The 25,291-nt window shown below is 50.7% G+C and overlaps 1 protein-coding gene across 1 annotated transcript in view; it reads right to left on the bottom strand.

Moving 5' to 3' along the window:
- Positions 1-25,291, bottom strand: part of LOC135245803 (SH3 and multiple ankyrin repeat domains protein 3-like) — a 176,311-nt gene that overhangs the window by 58,675 nt on the left and 92,345 nt on the right. Inside the window, 5 exon segments of the mRNA XM_064319086.1 lie at positions 5,312-5,490; positions 15,775-16,117; positions 16,889-16,955; positions 19,483-19,560; positions 24,381-24,497. Of these exon segments, the coding sequence (XP_064175156.1) occupies positions 5,312-5,490; positions 15,775-16,117; positions 16,889-16,955; positions 19,483-19,560; positions 24,381-24,497 (784 nt within the window).

The raw sequence follows: 25,291 nt of genomic DNA, 5'->3' as shown, positions 1-25,291 counted from the left end.
CGGCATGAGAAAGAAAACAGAGCTTCCTGGTCGCTTGCAGCGAGCCGTACGAAGCGTGCGATTGGCCGGCTTCTGACAGACTAAATAAATCGTGAACCGGCGAGGAGACACGTGAAGGGCGGCCTGGGAAGCGCATCCATCAGAGCCTGAAGCAGCTCCAAGGTCTCCGAAGTGAAAAAGCGCAACGGACAGAGGGCCAGGGCTGCTTCTCTGTCTGTTTCCCCTCCCCACCCGCACACCGCTTCTCTGTCTGTCCCCCCACCCGCACACCGCTTCTCTGTCTGTTTTCCCTCCCCACCCGCACACCGCTTCTCTGTCTGTTTTCCTCCCCACCCGCACCCGCTTCTCGTCTGTTCCCCCCACCCGACACCGCTTCCTGTCTGTTTTCCCTCCCCACCCGCACACGCTTCTCTGTCTGTTCCCCCCCACCCGCACACCGCTTCTCTGTCTGTCCCCCCACCCGCACACCGCTTCTCTGTCTGTTTTCCCTCCCCACCCGCACACCGCTTCTGTCTGTTCCCCCCTCGACCCGCACACCGCTTCTCTGTCTGTTCTAACCCCGCCCGCACGCGCGTCTCCCGCGGTGTGATGACCTCATCCCCCGCAGGCTTCCCGCTCCCGCGTTCAGCTCCCGCTGGTACCCACCAAACACGCACCATCATATCAATGAACAGCTTTGCTCCTATTAAAACTTTAAACATTCAGCAATCAGGAGGAGCTCTACCGGTGCCTGAAAGTTTGCTGAATTTCAGATGAGAAATGACACAGGTTGGTATTCAGTGCGCATCTCCACTGTGCATAAATCCAAACCCCGCGTTTTAAACGCAGAGAAAAGGGCGCTCCGATGCCGCACACCCAAAGCGCTTTCAGTAAAATGCTCGGGCCACAATTTCGGCGACGCGGACTCAAACGCGCAACGTGTTCACACGGCAACCCGCGGGCCAAGCACACGGTCCGCCGGCATGGCCGTGTGCGAGCGGCGCTGTCCCACGCCGGCGCGGTGCCCTCCGACCCCGCAACTGTTCTGCGCGGTGTGCGCTCATCGCCTCAGAGCCAATCAAAGGCCGCCGTAGCCATAGGAACAGGCCCCCTTTTATCCGCCCCGCACGCACGCGCACACAGCGCAGATTTAGCCAGGCCACTCCAGTCACAGCTGCCCCTCCGCTCCACTCCGATCTCCACTCGTGCATACGGAGAGGCAGTGAGAGCAGGCGCTGGACAAACACCCGCAGCTGCGGGACGTTAGCGTTAGGAAACAGTCTTTTAAAACCGTCTTTTACCGCCTCTCTGCGTGACGCTGTTCCTCTTTCAGACGGCCGGAGGAATGAGCCCCACTGCACACGCCCGGCTCAGATTAGGAACGCACAAACATGATTAATGCTTTACATCACTCTAATGCCAGCGGAATATTAATGGGCTGCGATGCTGGCTTGGCTTGGCTGATCATCCCTCTATAGCAAGGAGACGGGTCACAATGCACACCCCCACCCAAAGAACAGCACAGAACTGGAATCAGTGAAATTAGTCACTGTTTCTGCTGTTCTTACATCATTCTGTTTGCTTAGCAGATTCGCTAATCCAGAGTGATTTATGCATGATGATTTTTACACACATTATGTACAATACAGTATACACTGCCATTCATATATCATAAGGAGGAGACGAGGACAAGAACAGATAGAGTCTCCATGGTAACCACAGCCGTAAGGAGCTGTGGTTTGTGGATCCGGGAGCAGAACGTGCCCTTTGGAATGTTGGGGTATTGAGGCTTCCATCCTGCTTCATACCTCAAATCAGCCTTCTGCTCTTAATTACGCACAAACCCCCCCCCCCCCCCGCTCTTCTGTGCAACAATCTGAAAGCCGAGGTTACACTGAAACTCAAACCCACTGACAACCATGAAAGATACTCCGCAATGCTTCACCAAGTATGCAGGACCTCTACGTAGCAAGAGCCACTGATACTCCATACAGATGCAAAACCACAGCGTGACTCATAATCAGGTACTCTTGAAGACCACTGCACTTCATGAGCACTTGGTGCAGCGATCAAATAAGAACAAGAACCATCACCAAACCCTAGCATTACCGCGCTTCACCTGGCAAACACATCAAGAGTGTGAAAGAGCTACAGCATATCAGCATTCCTCTCTCCAACCTCAGGGCATACCCACATAGCAAATGCACAATGTTAAATCAACTCAATTAAATTCTGTTTTATCCTGATAAGAGTGCATTTGATCCCTGCGGGCTCAGATGCACTCTGTGAGTTGAATGAGCACTGAAACCTTGACTGTGTACACAGCAGGATCTAGCAAACGTTCCATTAAGCCATTGAGCACTAGTGGAGATGGAACTAGGGGGAGACATTTGACTCTTTCATCTTCATCATGTGACCGGAGGTCGTCTGTGAGACACAGGTGGAAACAGAACAGATGGGAAAAAAACACAGTTCAGCTCTAATTAAAGCCAGACCCCTAAATGCTCCTGTGTGCTTATCTAACAGGGGAAAGCTAACCCCCCCCGTATAATAAAAAATCATCAGTGTGGTAATATGGAGATCAAGGCATCTACTGCTATTGGTGCATGCAACACCCAGGTGCTTTACCAAAGGAATCCTGCACAGAGGGTGCAACAAACTCCAGCTAGTTTAAGAAATCCATGATTGCTCCCCCCCAAAATTCCATCTGTTACAGTCCAATTCCTTTCACAGCGAAGAGACGGAAGAAAGGAGAAAAAATATATGTGGTTTCTCAGATGGACAGCGATATAGTCTTGTCTGAGGCATGGACAGAGACCAGAGAAAAGATGAGAAAGATGAGATTAGTGTATGAAAGAGCGGGTCGAAACGGTGCTCATCAAAGTGGACAATCTAGCTTTGGAGACAGAACAGGCAGTCCCCTTATCTGAAGCCTCTTATTCCTGTTGAAAAATGCCCCCTTTCTGTTTTGGGAATTAGGCAGTGGGGAATCTTTAGCTGCTGTAAGCCATCAGGACGGTGTGTGTGTGTGGGTGTGTAAAATCTGGACAGGAACCATATGTCCCATCAACAAATGAAATGGTAATTGGCAGATGCTTTCTGGGTATATTTGAGGCATATCCCTTGTTAGCATAGCCAAAAAGAATCCTCCAATTATTGCGGGTGTTGTTACATTTGTAGTTAGCATTGTAGTCCGTGATTGGTGGAGAGCCTCTGGTTTGACACGTTGGTCCCCATTTCATAATCCCTGCTGTCCACGGCGTGGCAGCAGCAAGGCTTGTTAGTCAAATTTACAGGGCCTGCTGCAGAGCTCAGCTGCTCAGCTGTGACGAAGATTTTTGGGGAGGTGTGTGTGTGTGTGCGTGTGTGTGTGCGCGTGTGTGTGTGTAAGGGGGGGTATGCTTGTGCTCTCCTCTCTGCAGATTACTACTGAAGAAATATTGGCTGCATTCGTCTCCATGGAACAGTACGGAACACCCCACTGTTACAATGCCTCTAATAGCCTTCTCTCTTCCTTTCATTGATAAAAAAAGACATGAAGCATATTACGCATTCAGAGAATAATGATATACCCACACACAGTAAACATCCATGGTTAACTGAACTCTAAAAGAGTATATATTAGAGCAATAGGGACCATATTTACTCTGTACGAGTTGACTCTACACTGAATATTTTAACTGTGCAGAAAGAGATATTATGTGTTTGCTTCTTCAGCAAAGACTTGTAGCGGAGGACAACATTTGTGTAAAAATGCAATACTTTTTCTTAATGAATTATTTATAGAGAGAGAGAAAGAAACATGTTATTGGCACGAATTTCATGAACAGAAATATCAGAGGGAGCGTTCATAGCTCAAAAGAGGGAACAACCAAACGTATGCTAAATGCTCTACTGCATTATTAAAGGTTTGCCTCGTGTTGGGACCTGTTTACATGGCTAATATACAGTTCAGCTTCAAGAATAAAACAGTTTCAAGACAAACAAGTCTCTAAAGCAGTCAAATTCTGCATTTTGTCCACACAAATCATCAAAGCAGCATCCAACATAGAAGGATCTCAGTCGGTCAGAACAGAGGGGAAGACTGTCGATGGGAAGGTGCACAGGAGTGGCACGCGCCATTTAGATTCAGTGTGAACACGTCACAGAGCATCCTCAGGTGGAATATATACGGAGTGTGCTGAGCGCGAGTTATAGTTAGCATAACACTGCACACGGGTACAGTTCACACAATGCAGACGTGCAGCAGAAGACAGAAGGAGGCTATTTCACACACAGGGTGAGAACCACAACCAGACAGAGGTGTTGAGACAAATATGCATAGAGGCAACGTATGCATAGCTAAACATGCACAGACACGTGAGATATATCCACTTATAACCTCCAAACACACACACACACAAACACACACTTCGTATTCCAGGACCGGCTGGAGGATTTCTACTCTAACACTGGAGAGGAAGAGGAGGAGGAGGAGGAGAGAGGTGGGTGGAGGTGAAAAAAACAAAAAGTATTCTCGTCTTTACCTCCCGCATCACTAGACTGATCATCTTGAATGAGGCATGGATGGAGATAAGAACAGACGCACATGAAAAGCAGTGAAACAAAAAACAAACAAAACAAAAAAACACAAAGCACACGGCATATCAGTCAGGTTAATCCGATGGGGTTTTTTTTTTTTTTCACCTGCCAACATTCTGAATGGGAAACGTATTTTTTTTTTAAGTAACAGACCAAACAGCACCAATCAATCTGCAGCCCATCGCCGGGGTATTTTTCAACATAAACACAGTTAGCAGGTTTCCCATTAGCCTCTTCTGATTCAATAAAGCCAAGGCAACAAATCTCAGACCCAAACAGCCCCATTCCAGTGATTCACTGAGTGCCGGGGCACACGTGCAGGACCCAGCTGGCTTCAGCATTGCTAAAGCTACACACCGGCGTGTACCAGAGGCAAGCTAAGGAGGACACGGCCCGGAAACTTCAGACATTAACAGCTTCAGCAGGACGCTTACAGCTCCTCTTTCAGAGGGAGAAAGGGCACGGGCAGCTGCTTTAATCCCAGCGCGCGGCGGCTCCTGAGGGACGCGGCGGGAAAGAGACGGTGTGTTCACGCCCCTGCTTCCCCCGCGTGTCCCCAAAAGGAGGCGCGTGCGGCTGCCCGGCCGTGACCCTGCAGCTAACCCAGCAGACGTGATCGCACGCCGGACCCTCCAAACACACACACAGGAGCTACAGCAGCAGCGGCGGCGGCGGGCCGGTCCAGAGCTCCACTGCCCTGGAGTTCAGAGGTCTGAGGCGTTAGTGTTAGCATTAGCATCAGCACACTCACCCTTCACCCTCTCCCCGCGGTTCAGCTGGATCTCGCCGTCCCCCTGCGGCGTGTAGGGCTTGACCACGATGAAGGTGCGGCCGGGGACGGCGCTGTACAGTTTCCTCTTGGGGCCCCGGGGCCCGGCGAGGGCCGGCGGCTGGGGAGGGGGGCTGGGCTCCCGCTGGACCGTGCTGGGGCTGTAAACGAAAACATAGGTTACCGTGGTGATCCCCGGCAGCTGGCAGCCGAGTCCCGTGGTCACCGGCATGGCGCGGGCCGGCCCCCCGCCCCCGTCCTGGGCCGGGACGCCGCGGGAGCGACCCCCCTCCCCCCCCTCCTCCTCCAGCGCGCCGCGCGTCCCTACGGGAGGCGGGGGCCGGGCTGGGAGTCACGCATGTCCAGGGGGGCTGAGAGGTCCCCGCTTCTCTCCGGCTCCTGCTCGTGCTCCTGCTCCCATCCAGCCCTGCGAAACACTGAGAGCGATGCGCGGAGCTGCTGCCCTCGTCTCCTCTCCTCCCCGCCTCCTCCCCCCCTCCTCTCCGCGCCTCCCCGCCCCCTCCGCTTTAGCTCCCGCTCCTAAAACAGCTCTTTGGGGAGCGCGGGGCGTAAAAGCGGCGTCCCGCTCGCTTAATTGGCCCTGTGCCCCACCCCCGCTTGTCCCTTCCCCCCCCCCTCCCCACCCTCTACCCTTTTCCCTCCCACTCTTCTCCTATCCCCTCCTCTCCTCCCCCACCTCACACCGCCCGCGCCTGAGATACACGGCCAGAGAATGCTAAGAGAGCTGCAGGCTGCCGGTTCACCGTTCTCCCATTCATCACTGCTGCTGCTGCTGCTACTACAGCTAACGCTACAGCTAACGCTACTGCAGCCGCTACAGCTACTGTCAATGCTGCTGTGACTGCTAAAGCTGCTGTTGCTCCTGCTACTGCTATCGCTAATACTACTGCTAGTGCATTCACTCTCATCACAACGGCTGCTCTCTCTCCCTCTGTTTCTCCACCATTCCCTCTCTCCTGCTCTATTGCAAGATCAGCTGTGTGTGATTGCGTTTGTCTGTGTGGGTGCGCGTGTGTGTCTGCGCGCATTTGAGCATGTGCCTGTGCCTGTGCGTTTTGTCACTGTGTTCCTCAGGATCTTGTTCCGTGAGTCAGGAATGTATCAACCCCTCAGCTGAATCAAACACAATCCCAAACACAAACACATCCTCTTTTTTTCTCACCCCTGCTCTCTCCTTCGCTCTCCTCCCCTCTCATTCACTCTCTTCCTGTCTTCTACGCTCACCCTTTTTTCCGCTCTCTCTATCACTCTCCTTCAGTCTTTTCCTCTCCTCCCTCTCCTTTACCTCACCTCTCTTTCCCTCTCACAGTTGCTGCAGGGATACAGAGCAGGAGATTCAGTTCAGTGCCAACGGCTGAGCTGAGGGTGCAGTGCATTCATGCAACAGAAAATACAGAGAGAGAGAGAGAGAGAAGGGGGTGATTCTGACCCAGTAAAACACCAGGATGTGGGCCATCGCACACAGGACCCTGATAGGAAAGACACAGAACTGACAAGCACAAACAGACAGACAGACACACATACAGACAAACAGGCAGGCAGGCAGGCAGGCAGGCAGAAAGACAGGCAGACAGATAAACAGTCACACAGACAGACAGGCAGGCAGACACACAGACAGGCAGGCTGACTGCGGCTGCTGGATCCTGCCCTGTTCAGTGACAGAGCTTTGCCTGAGCTTCGTAATAAGCAGCCACTCTTAAGCACTCTCCTCCTACAGCATTGTGTGCTTTGCAAGCAAATGATATCCACTCATGAATAACGATTCTTGTGCCTCACATTTAGCCAGAGCTTAAACACCTAAATGCACAGAAATGTAAAATAAAAACTGTTGAGAGTACACGTGAGAGTGTCTGCTCCTAAATGACCTCAGGATGATCTCCAATTAGAAAGCCGGAGGGTGCTATCTGAGATGCAATCCGCCACTACTGCTTTCTGCAATGCACTTTATTGACATTGCACAAAACCTTAAATCTTGGACCTCATTTAAGTGTGAAAACTCTTAAATTTGTTTCCATACTCATAAGATATTTACTACAGTTCCCACATTTCCCAGGTGTGAAATAACTGATAACTGGCATCATCACACTGGGAACGAACAGGACCACGACACTTTGCGTTAAACGAGTCCTTTAAAATCAAAACAGCAAAGACTGAACCTGAACACGGTCTTTGCTCTTCAGTTGATTATTTTAGAGGAGACTCTAAACTACTGCTGAACATTAGCGAAAAGCTAATGCTATGAGACACCAGAACACCCCCCCCCACCCCTTCCCCTGTAAAACATACAGCAGAGTTCCCGCTGTTTCAGGAATAGGAAACGCAGACAGATTACGCGCTCACGCTGAACGGAGACACAGACAGCGCACACACACACACAGGCGGCGGCGGTGCCAGATGACAGCCGCGGCGGGGGGAAGAGCGCGAGCTGCGGGAAGCCGCTTTACTTAAACGCGCGTTGGGAGACGCCACTGAGACTGAACGCTAGCGTTTCGGCAGCAGGGCCGTCGCCGCCCCGCCCTCCCAGCGCACGCCAAACGCACTTAAACACCGCATACGGTTTGGCCAGGGTGTTCCGGAGCCAACTCAAATCTAGGAGTCAAGGTCCTGAAGAAGTTCTGCTTTGCAGGAGCTAAAATGCTTAAGGCCCACACAGCACAATATCCATTTCCATGGCAACAAACTCTTTATGCCACGAGAGGAAATCGATCTGTCATTAGCATGTGCTAACCTGGAACGATAGCCATTGGGTCAAAAAGGACTTCATTAATCATTACACTGGGAAAGCGGGGGGAGAACGACGGCATCCTGAACCCAAACCCAACCCAAAATAACCCCCTGCTCCCTCACTGCTAAATCTGACGGCTACGTGCTGTGGACAGCATGGTCTTGTGATAACATCTCCACATCATGTTGAAGACATATATATAAATAGATATTTCAAGAGCTTTCAATGTGTGTCATAAAAGCACAGAGCACATTGTGTTTGAGAAGCTGCGCATTAGGTCCCATCTAGCACAGCAGACGTCCCTTGCCTTGAATCCTTGGAGGCTTACGATGACGATGACGCCCATGAGGACAGATCTCATTTTTTCGGACATTCTACGCATCTAGTTGCCTTGGCATCTAGTCACCTTGGCAACGTATTCTTCTTCTTTCTACTTGCTGATCAGATCCTTCAAAACTTCTCTCTCATTGGATTTACTGTAAGCAGCGTTCGTTACCTTGGTGATACACAGAGTGACCTCAATGGTGCACATGCACATGCAAGAACACAAGCGAGCCGTACTAAAACACGTTTTTAAGCAATTGAACCGTTAGAGTGTTTCTCAGCCTCTGTGAAGCAGACTCTGTGCTCATGTTTACCAGCTGAAAACAGCCAGGGTCAGAGTTCCAACACCCCATTACCTTCAGCCACCGGTTGCCATGGGGACGCAGAGTGAACGGAAGGTGAGAAACCGAACAGCGTAAAAACAATGGCCATGATCTGATAGTGCTGCCATAGCATGGCCTTGTGTGTCTGCTCGAGCGTGTGTGTGTGTGTGTGTGCGTGTGCACGTGTGTGTGTGTGTGTGTGTGCACGTGAGTGTGTGTGTGCGCACTGTCATCGTTATAGCGTCGGTCAGCAAAGTCTCATCTGAAATTGATTGCCCTGGCCCATCGGCATTCAGTGCCTTGGCTTGCGCTGTCCCGGGGGAGAAAATGGAGGAGGGAGAGAGAGAGGGGGAAAGTAACTGCTGGTGACAGTGGAAGTGGAGGCACAGGACACGACCTCCTCCATCATTCAGACCCATCTGATCTGCAGCCACTGCAACCGCAGCATCACAAAGTGAAGAAAACGTGCAAACGCTCTTCTGTCTGTAAACTGAACAGATACTGCTATTGCAGAATCAGACTGTCTCTGTGAACCGCAAACGGGTCGAAGGTTTTTAGGTTCAGAGGGTGGCAGGCGGGGGAAAAAGTGTGTAGCTTGGGTCTATTTGGCTCAATGCACTAGCGGCCATAATACTGTACTGCACGCATAATCAGAAACCCAGCGCTGTGGATTGGGCCTACTAATATTCATATACCGCATAACACTGCACATCTTAATATCATCCGTGCACGAGTTCATAGGTGGAATGAGCTGCAATGGGGAAATCAATGGAACGGGGTTTTATAAAAAACGGATTACCAGAATGTACTTTGCCGTTTTTAAAATGCTTTCAGGGGCACCGCATCTTAAAAACAGCCGTGAGAGATTAGCCCGTCTTGTCTAATCTCGCCACATTTGAAGTCCAGACAAAAGGCCCATGTCATTTCTCATCCTGTCTGTGTGAACATCAAAAGCCCTGCAGCCAAGGATTTGACTGAGCCAAAAAAAGCTCGTCCCCCTCCCTCCCTCCCTCTCTCCCTGTTGGGGAGTAATCTTAAAACTTTGTCACATAAGGTTGCTTATCAGCGATGACTGGACAAGCATGCCCTCTGAGTAAGCACATTCAAATGAGGATAATTAAGCTCCCTCGCCGTGGATAAGCAGGGAGCTGTCCTTCCTCCAGAAGGTGAGGAGCTCAGTCCCCCCGTTTCCCCTCAGCCGCCATTACGGCTCCACACGCGCGCAGACGGGGCTCAAACGGCACGCCGGCCAATCAGAAGGCAGATCCAGCCCCCCTGGGCTCATGACTGCAGATATCACCCTGTCGCTCTGCTAAATGAATATCAGCCAGGCCGATTTCTACTCTGTACTAAGTGGATATCAGCCAATCAGGCTCCTGCTCTGTGCTAACTCGATTTTAGCCGGTCAGTCTACTGTTCCATGCAACCAGTGTCTGGTCCTTTTCCAACATTCATCTCAAAGGGACCATCTGCATGGCTCAGATATCCCACAAGCATCAATCCATCACCCGTTCATTATGCTTTCTAAGCCACAGCTCACCACTTTTACTTCATTTTAACAGAAATGTGTTCTCCCCCTTTATCCATCAATGAAACCATTCAAGTTTACTCCAAGTTATTTTATGCCCATCTGATCCCAAAAAAGAAAGTCATAAATCCAAGTATTGAAAATATAAGGAAGACTGAGCACTGAACACATTCTAAAAGCGGAAATACTCCACACCAATACCAAAATTTCTCAGAATATTCCCTCCAAAAACATTTCTTATGCTTTAATGAAGAGTAACAAAAGCACATCTGCTCTTAAATTACAGAGAAAGCAAATGACCTATTACCCAACTCTCATGTCTAACACCCATGTTATAACACGACACCAATTAAGGATTAATTACACACATGCATCGCAGTAACCATGGAAACCTCAAGCGCTCCTCCTGCTGGAGCCTCCTGTCTCCAGACAGGCAAATAAACAGTCAGCAGCATTTACTGCACAGGACCCTGACTTCACGCATCCCACGCAGTGCTGGAACTTGTACTTACAGTCGCCACAATTTATCCTTCCAAAGCAGCCAGCCACCGGGGTGGCGTCTATTTCTATTTCAGTCTGCAGCCCACCAGTCTCCTATTAAAGGGGGTTTCAGTTCCAGAGGCCTCGCGCAGAGCCTGGCCATTATGAGACCCAGCGTGCCGACTACGCAGACTAATGCACAGGCTGAGGGGCCAAGTGGTTGGAGCGCGCGCACGCAGGCGCAGGCGCACGCGCACACGCACACGCACACGCACACGCACACGCACACGCACACGCGTGACTGACACAACCATCAGTGTTGCCCCTGTTGCTATTGCCGTCTCCTTGCCTGAGGTCATGCTAACCCAGCCCGTGTGATTGCGTCCCCTCTCCCCTACGCATCGTAGCCTAATGATGACGACTGGAGCGTCCGCAAAGTCCGCGCTACACTAGAGAGAAACCCTGACGTCCGCTAAAGATGAAGGAGGGTGCTTTTCTCCATTTACGCAGTGAGGGAGGGGGCCTGTCTGTAAAAGGAACGGAATGGGAATTAAAGGAAGTACAACAGCTAACAGAAAAAACACCCCCGGGGGTATTCTGTAAAAAATGGAAAGCGTTCTATGACTGACCTTACAATTAAGCATCTCTAACTGGGGACGGTGTGGGAAATGCAAATCACACACCAGGCTTATATCCCTTGCGCCATTGATTCATAAACACCTGGCATAATCAGTAAATATGAGAATATTTTGGGACTGATGTCCCTTGAAGTGTTACACATCTTACTCATTATCTAAGAACATGAAAGCACCACAGAGGGGTTTCAAGGTAGCACAGTTATTATTTTGTTGTTAAAAATATCCTGCTTTGGCATGCAAGTGTGTAACCACACTTTTTCATTACACACAATTAATACCTCAGTGTTTCTTTAGCTGCGATGGCCTCAAATGAATTATTCAGTTAGACACACCACACACACACACATGGGTCATGCCACAGGTTCGATTCCCGAGTAGGACACTACCATTGTTGAACAAGGTAATTAACCTGCATTGCTTCAGTATATATATCCAGCTGTATAATTGGATACAATGTAAATACTACGTAAAAAGTCATGTAAGTCACTCTGGATAAGAGCTAATTATGCTGATAATTTAATGTACAGTAATGTAACACAGAGACCAAGACCAATTTCCCTATGGGAACAATAAGCTACATATATATCTATTTACGAACACATAGTGTTGGATAATGCGATGCTATTGAAAAGGATAAAAAATAGTGACAAACTGTATAGAGCTGTAGGAGGGTATAAATGTGATTCTGAACACGACTGTTCATGTATGTTAGTGAGTTACATCAAACATCAAGCATACTGACACAAGAGTGAGTTAAGTGCACTGTGACATCTCTCCTGGGAACAGGCAGATTCAGAACTGCTGACTTTGTTCCCCCCTCCACACACACACTTTCCGTCACCATGGAAACCTTTATTCCAAGAGAAACAGCAGTCTTACAAAGATCCATAATAGAATTACCATGGATTCTCACCGAAAAAGAGCATTATTAGACATAAAGAGAGAGAGAAGAGAGAGCGGGGAGAAAACTGCACTGAGGAGTCATTCCCTCACAGAGAGAACCAGCATGCGGCTCCATCTCGGTGACACAACTGGCAGACCCTAATGGCCACGATCACTTGATCAGTGTCAAAGAGGAGTCACTCACTGAAAAGACACCAGCATCTCTCACACCGCTCTCCAGCCACCCTCAGATGCTTTAACCACAAAAGCCAGCCATCCTAAAAGACCAACGGAAGCACTGAGAAAATGTTCAGTTCGACTGTGGGCTCATAGACACGAGGAAGACAGGCAGTGGATGAACAGACAGTACTCCAGAGCACTCCAGAGTTTCAGCACCAAAGAGATCACCAGAAAAGTTTCCTTAAGTCAAATCAGCCATCACACTCAATGTGCCCTTTTCTCTAGCCTCATTCTCCCTAAACACCTTCTGCTCCACAAGGGTAAAAGCCTGGCCACCGACTGGTCAGAATGGTGATGGTATAATGACATCACAGCCTGGCCCTCTCCTTATATGGTCGTTGGCTGGCTAGTTCCTTGTGCGGTGCACAGTTGAGGAAGCGAAGGCTCGGGCGGCAGGGCTGACCAGCAGCGCTAATTTCACACTCCCCTGCTTCCCGCGCGGGGGCATGCCAGCTGGTCGCGGCCGGTAGCCGGGGCAGTGCCGGGCCCTGATAGGCTGCATGCGCGAGGCAACTGGGGCAGGACGCCGCGGCAACGCGCCCACCTGACCCGCGCTGGGCTCATCCACGGAGGTGTCCGCCCGACTTGTCACGCCCAGATTAGGGAGCGCAGCCGGCCCTGCAGTACAGACAACCGCTACCCTGCGGCCGTAATTAAAATGGCAGATGAGCCGGCGCTGACAGGAGGGCGAGGCCCGACAGGAGGAGGAGACGCAACGCCAAAAAACTCCGCTAACAACAGCGAGCAAACCTGTTCAAGTTCATCATCTCCTGCGATTTCAGGCAAACGGCTAAAAAAGTAGGCCGAATACTGTTACTACTACTATACTTCTAACCCAACTCACATCGCTACACTACAATACTAATGATTAAGATGCTCCATATGTAAGTACTAATGTTTCCAGCTACTGCAAATCATGAACGCAAGATGGCTGACACCCCGGATTGAAGGTGAAAGATCAAACCCGTCAAGGGAACTAAACCAGCAGTGCCGGTGCACAGCGGCAAACTGAGATGACTCCTCAAACACCTTCAAAAAAAAAGTGAATAAAAATAGAAAAAGGAAGATAACACAAGGCGTATATAGTCTGTTTCAACACAAGGGGGCGCACCGCTGGGGCAGAAAGAGACGCACGGCAGAGGAAGGAGAGACCGAGCTGAAGGTCTGGCTGGCAGGGGCTCATCAGACTGTGGCGACACGCGGGCCCGTGATTGATGGGCGAGTGATGGCGCGCAGGGGGGTTTGGGGGTATGGGGGGGGTTTGGGCGCGCGGCTGTCCCACCACAGCCATCCCGCTGTCAGAGGCGTCAGAGCGTTATTGCTGCTTCAGGCCTTGGTAATAAAGCGGGAGTTGCCGTGGCAGCTGAGGCCGGCGTAAGAGTCCCGGCAGGTGAAGACACTCTCTCTCCTCGGGTCACACTTCTCAGCCGTGACATCACGACCTCGGCGACCAGCACAGCCGGTAAGAGGGCAGTGGGGCTCACTCCAATATTTCAAAACAAATTACGATGTCACATTCTGGCAGCTAAATGGAGGCCAAAGATGAACTCCTGGTTATAAAACCTAGGACAAGTTACTGGCTGGACCTAAGAAGTATTTATATGTCAGCCTGGCAGAAGACTTTGACTATGTGCCCATTTGTTTCAGTTGAAATGAATCTCTTCTCAGTTGAGATCCATTTAAGTCATGGGTATTAAATGCTTATTTTAAAGCAGAAACTGCTGAAAACTTCTCTTAGGGAAACTCGGCCCTTTAAGAACGATAGTACCTCTTTCTTTTTTTTTTGCCCCGAGCTTCTCCCTTCCCTGGGATAATGAGCATTTCACCGGCAGCATGTCCCATGCTTTCAGTGCTGACCCCGGAAGCCTTCCCTGGAGACAGTTGCCAGGGCCCGCACTACGAGGCATTTCTGTTCCCCGTGTTAAAGACGGAGGCGCCGGACGAGCATGTGCGCGGCAGCAGGGGCTCAGGGCCAACGGGACGTCCCATTGGCTGCTTACAGCGACTAACAGAGACTGACTCCAGCTTCCAACCAATCACAAACTAATTAAGAGACCGCATTAGAAAAGAAAAACAAAAGCAAATGGCGTACAGCTTGCATTCTCTCTCTTCCTCCACCCTCAGTGAGAGACTGAAGCTGGAGCATGACACCGCAGGGAATTCTGGGAAGACAGGCAAATGCAAGTCTGACATTTCAGCAGGACACTGCGAGCAGGTGCCATTTGCAACAGAGATGTTTCATTTCACAGAGATATCGGGGGGGTGCTACCCTGTCCCGCCCACCCCCAGGGCGCCCATTGTCTCCCTCTCTCCCGTGTTTCTGGGGCTGCCGCACCCGTGCAGAACACCTGAGGCAGCCTTTCTTTCAGGACGGACGAGCTGCGATCTGCCTCCACACAAAGCAGCGACAAGCGCTCCTGGGAGAATACAGCACTGTGTCTGGGCTTAACAAGACCTTATTAATCCTGGCTAACATGCACTGCAATTTGCCCAAATCACTCATGGGTACGCTCGCACCTCCTTTCACAGTTCGTTTATTTTTGGTGAGTAACGGTGAAATGGACATGCTTTGGGAAATGCTTTTGGCTCAATGACTAATACAGGAAATGAGTGTAAATAAATTACAGTTCCACTACTGACACCTCCAACAGCCACAGACTCATATGTATCTTAGTCATCTCTAAATGCCTACCCGATGCTTACTTATGGATCCTTTAGGAAACAACAAAACATCCAGAAGACTGATAGTGCTGCTCTTTCAGGACACCATTTTGCTTTGATTTAAAATGGCATAATATTGCATGAACAGGGAAAGAAATATGGAAAAATATAGGAGTCCAACTTGACTGACGAGAGATGCAAACAAGGCCTACAAACTGACAGACAAGCAGCCTTGTTAAAACTGTACAAACTGACAACAGCACAGCCCCAGAACAGCCAGTGCAGAGTACTGAAATAGCAGCTCCACGGAAAAGGAGGGACAGACACACACACACACACACACACACACACACACACAGCAGCTTTAGCTGATAAACAAGCCCTTCTCCCTCGCACTGACCTCTCCCCTACACCTCTCTCACACACCGACTTCTACCCAAGACAGATAAGAGTGAGGGCAAGAGGTCAAAAAAAGGGGGAAGAAAAAGACAGCTGGAGAAGGTGGAGAAAATGAAGAGGAGATGATAAAAGCAGATGAATAGAAGAATCAGCAGCTGGACGTGGGGAAATTTAGGGAAGGTGATGAGTGAAGTGGAGAGGAAGCTGACGTTAGGGGTCCTTACCTGAGGCGTCCGCGGGGCTGCCTGCGCAGGCTGAGGCGGTCGGCCTCCTCGGGCACGCGGTGCAGCGAGGGCGAGCGGGAGTGCGAGCTGCGGGAGCTGGCCGTGCTCTGCAGGCTGTCCCCGGCCTCGCCCGCCCCCGGCCCCGCCCCGGCGCCCGCGGGGGGGCCCAGCGGCGGCAGGCTGCGCAGCGAGGGCACGGGCGAGTGGGCGGGGGCCGCGTGCCCGTCCGCGTGCAGGTTGTTGTCGCTGGCGGAGCGCAGCAGCGAGCGGGGCGAGGTCAGCGTGCCGCCGCCGGGCGCCACGCGACGGCGGTTAGTGTAGGAGGGCGTCTCCCTGAAAGGCACTGCGGAGAGGGGAGGGGCTTATTTTAACACTGCGTCCCCCCTTCTGTAAAAGCAGACACACACCACTCTCACACTTTATACCAGAGCCGGAAGGTCCAGGGCTCAGAGAGTAAGAGTCCTGCCATGAGTTACTTCCACCCATGAACTCAGCCCAGCTGACTTCACCAATTAGTTCCACCTCCTGGCTGAGGGATTGTGCTAATTAGCAAATCCTGGTGATTGGAACAAAATACTGGGGAGGAGTTTCACTTTCTGAACCTGGATTTTCCACCTCTGCATTTTTACAGAACTCACACAGCTGTATACACAGGAAGTGATGTACCCCTGACTGGTATGAAAAAAGAACTGCCACACTGATCCTGGATCCTCTAAACTCATTAGTGAGCCCAGAAAGACTCTGTTCCAAGGACTCATGCAACAAGCCTCCACAGCACGCTCATTAGGAAGCTATTCAACCACCGCCGAGCCAATTAATACTACAGGCACAGATAGGTAAGCTACTCATTATTTGCAGTAATGAACAAACACAGCTTTATCATCTCAGCTGCAGTGGCAAAAGACCTACTGTAGAAATAAGAGGTTAACAGTACAGTAGAAACCTGTTGCATTTGCTATCGATATTAATTGTTAAAGTTACAATGGCCTGCATTTAAAACAAAATGGAGGTGAAGCCCAAAAGCACTTACACGATTTTAATCTCAGCCACGAGGACTGTTGTCATGATATTTCCAGTGATTCTAAGGAAACAGTGATGTGAAATCTGCACTCACCAACATCTGATGGTTTGTGAATCTTTATTATTTCCGCCAGATCAAAATTCCCAGCGATAATTGCCACCTGCAAAAACCGCAAAAACAAATTAGAAGGAAGGATAAAAGACATGCCTAAAACAGTGGGATTAGTGCACTCACGTAATTCCCAAAACATCACCTTTACAATCAATTATCAGTACAAATTTCAAAGTACTATCAAAATGTACAATGGGGATTACTATTATAGACAAAAAAAGATACACATATTGCAGCCCATCAGAGTTTATTCTAGGACAGTGAACTCCGTTGTCAGTGTAAAGCAGACCGAGTTTAATGCACCATTGGGCACAGGAGCATTTATTTTCTGATCAACAGCGAAAGGTACCCGATTCAGAAGTCAGAAGCGTCAGTCCTGAACTCAAGGCCCTTTCCAGCCCCAGTGAATCAGCCGGCTGAGCTGTGAGGAGCCGCTCTGCAGACGACCCGGAGAGACGTCCCTCCCCACAGCAGCGCCGCGTTCTAAACGCAGCGTGATGACATGCGCATCAGCGCCTCCCGCACGCACATCACCGGCACCAGCTGCTTTTACTTAGAGCGCTTCGCTCGTACGGTAAGCTGCGTATCCAACAGCGACAGGAAATGCATTCAAAGAACCCAAAGTTCCCAGAGATACACATTAGATAAAGCAGAAAAATAAAACCCTGAAAACAATCCTTTTGTAGGACAGATGATCTTAAAGTCAATGGAGTTCAAAGGAGCATGCAGGTCTAGAACCGTCACCATACTGGGAAGGCCAACAACCGCCTACCATTGATGAAACAACGGCTAAACAACCGCGACTCGGTCCTGTCACAAAATATTCTGTGAAATATCCCACCCCATCTCTGTGTTCATCACAAACACAGAGCTCCCGTGTCACCGATACGCCTCGCTGCGCTTCAGCGGGAGAATAAGGTTTTCTGCTGCGCAAACCAAACACAGGAAACCTCCCATGGGCTCTCCAGAGAGCCTTCTGCAGTGCTTCCTGTCGATAGCAGATATCGCTCAGCTCAACAACTCCGCCACAAACTGTCAACAAGCAACACTGTGGGAACTCCTGATATCACAGGACGCATAGTTACAGTTGTTGTAAAAAATAAAAATAAAAAAAACAAGATCAAGATGTGATTTCTCTGTGGACACTCAGACAAACAGAAGTTCTCTGCAGCACACGGTGATAGGTCCTGTTCTCCGTGTTCTTCCATCTTTCTCTCACTCTCTTTCTCCATCTCCATCTCTCTTATCTTTACTGTTCCTAGCTGCGGGAGTCTGGGTATTATTTCTCCCTGTAGTCCCTCTCTCTCTCTGATTGTTAAATGCTCATTAAATCCCTGCCAGGCCACTGGATGGCTCCCCTCTTCTGTACCCCCTTATTCTACAGCGGCTCCCACCGCACTGATTGCTCTCCACTCTAACAATGGATCCCACTTTGGGCCCGCCGCGCACTGCATGCTGGGAACGTATAAATCCGGACGGCGGAAGATTGCTTCTTTCAGACGGCGGTGAAATCAACAGGCCATCCGCACAGCTTTAATAACCTCCGATCGTCAGGATCTGTCCTGGGATCTGATCACACATACCAGCTTTTTAATCTCAGATACAAACTGCCAGGGTGCAAAAGTGGCAGCTCTTTAACCCTTTAAGGAGTAAGAGCACAAAAGTGAGATGAGAATGTTCATAACTGGACATTCTAATGCTGATGTCACAATCACTACTGGTAACTGAAATCAGTGGAGTTCTACAACACTGACTTTGAGTTTTGAAAAGAAAAAAAGAATGCATTCCAAAGAACCTACTCTTCAAAGGGTTAAAGTCAGATAAGAGACAAACCATCACTGCCAAGACAATCTCACCACTGTTCATTAGGCTGCAATCACCAGTTTTCCAGGTGCAATGCTCAAGTGTTTGCATTTCTGAGCACAAAGCTATAAGTTGCACTGTGAATATGTAATTGCACAGGACTGTTGGGTATACAGAACGTGTGGTACCAGCACAATAGAGGAACCACACGAGACTGGCCCTGCTATGGTTTGCTGTGTGTGCTTTTGGGTCCAGAGATCAGCTTTTGGGCAATACCCCATCTGCGTCCCCCGGCCACACAATCAGGGTAATAATGTCCTGTACTTTTGCCCCACCTCAACCATCTCCTAATTACCCCCTCCCCCCCATCTCTGAGCTCTAGGGCTAATTAATATTTAACACACCAGATTTTCTTCATTAAGTAGCCAATTATACCAGCTGTCTGATGATGTTTATTGTTTGTGCTGCTGATTTTCTGTGTCGCCGCCCCACACCCACGCCCTGTACACAAGCACGCTAACTCTGATCTGCACTGGAGATGTGCGTCAACATCAATTTCGCACGCAGCAATTTAAACACATGTCGGAGAGACCAGAAGACCTGCAGTAGCTCTTCACATCAAATCATGCTTTCACTTCCAGGTCAATCTTGATTAAAAAGTGCAATTATCAGTGATTATCCATCACAGGACAAGCAGGACCCTGTTCTCTCACCCGCACACAATAGACAAATGTACAAACTTCTATCACATGAACATACGACAAGGCTCTTACCTGGAATGCCGTTTGACTGTTGTAGTTCTTGATCTCTTTATTGGCCCCTCGAAACAGTAGAACCCTCGCACAGCTATCCTGGATGAGAGAAAGCACAAAAAGGACACCATCGTTTTAAAACCATAAAGCAAAGCCCTCTAAAGGGCTGACAGGACAGCGCTTCCTGTTTTGAAGGCCTGTTTGACTGACAGGCGGGCAGCCCGGCACGGAATCCTGACTCAACTGCGGCTGGCAGCACTGAAGGGTGACCTTCGACCCCAGGGGTGAGAAGAGAAGGGGAGGGGTTTCGGTCAGGTCAGGTCTCTGATCCCTGCTGTTACCCGAGCGACAGCACAAGGTAATGACAGAGCAATTGCTGAATGCACACTCGGCATGCATTAAAATGCTGTTATCACTCCCCTGCCCCGCCCGCCCGCCCCCTCCCCCCCCAAGCACTTACAGACCTGGAATAAACATGACTTAGACATAAACATGTATAAAACATAAAGCAGGCTTTCCAGGAAACATCATTTCCCTTCTGCGTCTGTAGCAGAGACAGAAACGGCATCCCGCTCTCCTTGATCCATCGGCCTCCCTGCAGACGGGCGTGACGTCAGCGCGGCATCACTGTGTGTGTTATTCATTCCGCTGCACTTTCACAGGCTCCTTCAGACAGCCGTGCGGAGACGGGAGACGTCACAAAAACGTGGGGAAAAAAAGAAAGTAAAAAAAAAAAAAAAGATTGATTCAGATCCTCTGTGGAATGGAGGTGATATTAAGGCAGAGCTGCAAGTCTTGCTCCAGGGCGTATTTAAAAACGTCTGACACCGCCTCAGAAGAAGCAGACGACTGAGTAATTTCAGTTATCACTCAGAAAACAGATGAGGAGTCGCTACTGCATTCTACTTTCAATCACACAAGGAATCTGCCTGCAGCTGAAATGGTCAACAGTTAAACACATTTCAGTACACACAAAGTTTGATGGTTATTGATATTTCTCAAACAATTCAAATAACCGTGCGTAGCATTCATGTGACTACACACGGCCTGTGATGGCACAACAGCTACAGCTAAGCTTCATAAACTTTGGCTTAGAGTGCCCTCCAGTGGCCACAGATAAAGATCAAAGCCTACGCAGATTTACACACCAGGAGCTTTCCAAAGCCCAACAATAATGAAACATGACTAAAACAAAATGCACCTCCGATGCGTTTGCAAGGCTATCATCATGATTAATAACAGTGCATTCTCTTTCCCATCTTAAGGATATAAATACAAATCCCTTATCCAAAGGAGTCAGCCGACATGGCTTATGGCTCAGATTAAAGTCCCTGGGGGTTAATTATTGTAATTGTCTCGACTCCATATACACACACAATGCACTCTGGTAATTCTGATTGTGTATGTGCATGGCAGGCACTGAGAGGGCCCATCCCCAGCCTGTGGGGTTTTCCAGAATGTTCTACACAATGAGGTAATTACTGTCTGTGGACCGCAGGCTTGGGGGGAGGGGGTTAATAAGTGGCTCTGTGGCGGGAGGGTGCAGCCCTGTCCCGTTGATGGCGGTGCGGGCACTGAGCGCGGGTAATTTGGCGTGAGAGCGCAGCGTCCATTAGGGGCAGCTGGGCGAGCGGGCGGCTGGGCAGCCGGGCTTTTGTGTGTGTAGTGTGCAGAGTGTATAGCGCGTAGCGCGTGTAGAACAAAGTAAAAAAAACAAGATTGTGCCTTTAGAGCGAGAAATAGAAGGCATCTGCATTCACAGCACTGCCTGGCACGACTGCCGCTCCTCTCCAGCCTCACTCGAACATCGCTCAAATCCCCAGCCCAAAATAAACCGCACGCGTTTCACAGCTAACCGAACACAGCCGAGCCTCTTCACATAAGAGGGTGGGTTTGTCATCATTCATATTTCAGTGTGCTGGGTTATACAATGAAAATTTAAGGAACCGATACCAGGACTGACACCACGGTATGGTGTGCCATTTTAACAACCGCCATCACTGTCAGGACTAATATCACACTGCAGTGCGTTACTTCGACAACTACGCTACCCTCCCATAAAAAAGGGTTCTTTAGCTAGTCTCCATAAGGAAACCATTTTTATTTCTTTATGGAACCCTGTATGGCAGGTGTGAAAAGAGCAAAAGCTGACAGATTGAACCATTTTGCCCGACAAAGAACACTTGGACTAGATAGTGTTCCTCTTTGGAGACACAGAGGGGCCTTTTGGAAACCCCTTTTTTCTGAGGGTGTATAGTCAGTACTGACATCACCACATGTCATGTCATTTCATTCAGACAAACTCCCTCCTCTCTCCTGGGACAAAGCCCTGACCGTTCACAGAACTGCATCCAGGTCCAAACACGCGTCAGCAGAACTCCAGAGAGCCAGCAGAGTTCAGTCTTGGGCTGAGCTGGCCTTAATTGCAGGGAATTGAATTTGAGGAGCGTGACTGCGGAGCCCCGTCCGTTGTTAAGGGCGGTGATGAGAGCGGGGCGCTCCTGCGTCGGGTGCCTTTCTCTCTGCGTCTCCGGGTCAGTCGCCATGGCGCGCTCTGCAGCCCATAATCAGAGAGGGAGCAGAATCCCATTTCCAATCAGGGACAGGTCTGTCAGGCCAGTGAGAGCCACTCACTGGGGCCTTCAGGAGATAGGGAGAGAGGAGAGGAGAGGAGAAGAGAGGGGAGGAGAGGAGAGGAGGCAGGCGGACAGGAGGATGTGATCAGGCCATTCCACTCCACTCCTGCAGTCTCAGCCCCTGGACACCTTTATCTGACCCATGCAAGGGGGCGGGATTATGGGTGTTTTATTAAACGCTCCTCCCCGCCCCTCCCAGCCCTGGGCCCTCGTTCCCCCCACCTCCTGCCTTCCCCACCGCTGTGCGGCTGGTATTGATCGCTCATTGGTCGATGGCTGGCGTGACGCAGGCGCTGTGTGACTGCACCCTGATCGATGCCTGCCGCAGCGCGTGGACGTCGGTCGTTAAAGCCCCCCCCCCCCCGCCGCGACCGGGCACCTGTGGGTTTGCGCTGACTCTGCGCAGCGGCCCGGGAGCTCTCTGAGACAGCGCGCGATCGGCGGGAGAGCAGCAGGCTGACAGCGAGAGGGGGCGGTAACCGTCTCCGGGCTCAGCGGGCTCTTAAAGGGACGGTATGCGTCGCTCGCTGAGTCACAGCGTGTAATACACACGCCGCTGCGCTCACACGCTCACGTCCTGTAAAACACACACCATGCCGCTACGCTCACTCCCTGTAAAACACACGCCGCGCATGCTGGTGGGGAGGTTCAGATTATGACCTACGGAAAAGCAAACTGTCCTCATCTGTCTAAATGGAGATACAACTCTCCTGCATAGGGTGAGTACCCTCCTACAACTGTGCTTTCTCCTCCACCTTAAAGCACTCACTTCCCCTCTCTCCAAACCATTCATCCTCCCATTCTCTTTAAAGCATTCATTCTCACTCATCCTCCCACTAACACCCTCACTTGACCTCCCTTCTAAAGTCACTCGTTTTCCGCACGCTCTCACACTCGCTCACATTCTCCCTGCTTCACAGATACACTGCCGCACACCGGCAGCAGCCCAGATACATAACCACTCACCAGTCTGGACATAAACGCACTACCGCTGGTCCGATTTATCCATTTCCGTTGGTTATTAGAGCGATCAGTACTTCCACACAGCTACTTGTGTTTACTGCGGCGTTTGAAGCTGATAAAGTGTGTCTTGCTGAAGACTGCAGGTGAATGCTGAGAAATGGCATACACTCTGCCTATTGAATCAGTCATTAGAGAGCAGGGCCCATTAAACCCTTACATCCTGATGCCTGACGTAGGAAATACACTTCCATTCACAGCCAGTTATTCACAGCGCTTCTGAGCCGCACCACGCCACACATCGCCAGCACTGCACTTTGCAAGCAGCGGTTCTGGAGCCCATGCCCAAGCCTGACTCACGGCCTCCTTAGTGGCGAAACTGCACAGCGGCGATCGATGCTCCTTTTTACGGAAACACAAAAACTTTGCACAATTCTGTTAAAACCTACCCCAATCCCCTATTTACAAACATAAAAAAAGAGAGAGGAGAGGGGGGTAGAGGGACAGAGAGAGAGAGAGAGGGGGTGGAAAGAGAAACGGAGGGAGATGGCAGTGCAGCGATGCTCCCCTCCCATGTGTGCCCTATACATGCACATAAAGTATTGATGCCCGCGGTGAGCTTCTGAGCCTGGAACCAGGTCAGTGCACATGACTGCAGCGAGCAGCTCAGCCTCCACAGGCCCGGCGCTCAGCCTCCACAGGACCGGCGCTCAGCCTCCACAGGACCGGCACACTACCGCCAGCGCAGCGCTCGCTCCGGCCCCGGGTCCCAGACCTGCTCCGTGGGCCGCCGCAGACCGGAGGCCGGACCCCTCGGTCCAATCACACGCTTTCATACTCGTATGACAGGTCACGTGACCTCATTACTTGGAATGGCTGGACGGGGGCTTGGTGACGGACGGTAAGCACAACCTCCCCCCCCCTCTGCGGGTCAGGGTACCGTCTTTGCAGAGATTTGGTTAGGGATGCACCCAAAACATGGGGGAGCTCAACAGCCTGCCAGGCAGCTTGGATGCCCATTAAATATCTACCATTACGGGGCACAGAGCAGGTGAGCAGGGAAGGCCTAACTGCATATATTGTACAGAGTTTTCTCCCTACTGTACATGCTGAGGCCTCACAAGCATCGATAGACACACGACACAGTCCCCCTCAGAAAGCAGCCACGTGCACACAACACAAGCTTCCTCTGGTGAGCATTGAAACGCGTCGTCCCCTTTAGTTCCGAGCGTTCAGTTCTGAGCGGTTCCGCGCGGGTCGAGCCGAGGACAGGAGCGGCTTCAGCCGGTTCCAGCCGGTTCCCGCAGGCTGAGGGGGGCTCACCTGGTTGTAGAGCGCGCAGACGTGCAGCGCCGTGTTCCCCGAGGCGTTCTGCGCGCTCATGTCCGCTCCGTAGAACAGGAGGTGCTCCAGATGCTGCACGTGCCCATGGCGACAGGCCTGGGGGAGAGAGAGAGAGAGAGAGAGTATTGGGGGTATTGTAAATGCATGCATGCGTGCGTGGGTGTGTGTGTGCACCTGAAACAGCACAAACTGTGCACTTGTGAGGGTGCATGCATGAGCGTGCAAGGGTGTGCGCTGTACATCTGTGAATGCAGGCTGGCGTGTATGTCCGTGGGATGGTGTGTAGATGCATGTACATTACAATCCACATGTATGCATGTGTGTGTGTGTGCGCAAGTATCTCATGCATCTTTTAATGCATGCACAGATGTTTGTGTGTGCATGAGGTTGCACACGTGCATGTGTAAATGTGTGTTTAAATGTGCATGTGTGTGTACATCTGATGGACGTGTGTGTAAATGCATGCACATGTATATGTAAGAGTGCATGTGTGTGTATGTATGAGGGTTTGCATATGTCCGTGTGTGCACTTTGTGCGTATGTGTGCATGTGTGTTTGTGTGCGCGTGTGTAAATGCAGACTGTCTGGGCCCCTGCCAGTCAGCAGTGCGCTCTGACTCCTCTCTCCTGCGCTGGCTGTGTGGGAGGCTGTGCATGTGCACGCCATCCCAGCAGCCCACTCACAGCCATCAGCAGAGAGAGAGAGAGAGAGAGATAGACGGCTCTGCGCTGTGTTATTACCAGCACCACCAGCACCACACCACACCCCATTATCCTCTCCCAGCTCCCGCTTATTTACACAGCAACATGCATCTTCAGACATGTACGCTATCAACACTTCCATTACACAGAGATGAAGAGAGGGAGAGAGAGAGGAGGGGGGGGTTGTGT

Source organism: Anguilla rostrata, chromosome 19, assembly GCF_018555375.3.
Source record: "Anguilla rostrata isolate EN2019 chromosome 19, ASM1855537v3, whole genome shotgun sequence".
Classification (NCBI taxonomy): Eukaryota; Metazoa; Chordata; class Actinopteri; order Anguilliformes; family Anguillidae; genus Anguilla; species Anguilla rostrata.
Note: the sequence above shows the minus strand (reverse complement) of the source record. Positions and strands in the feature narration are given on the sequence as shown.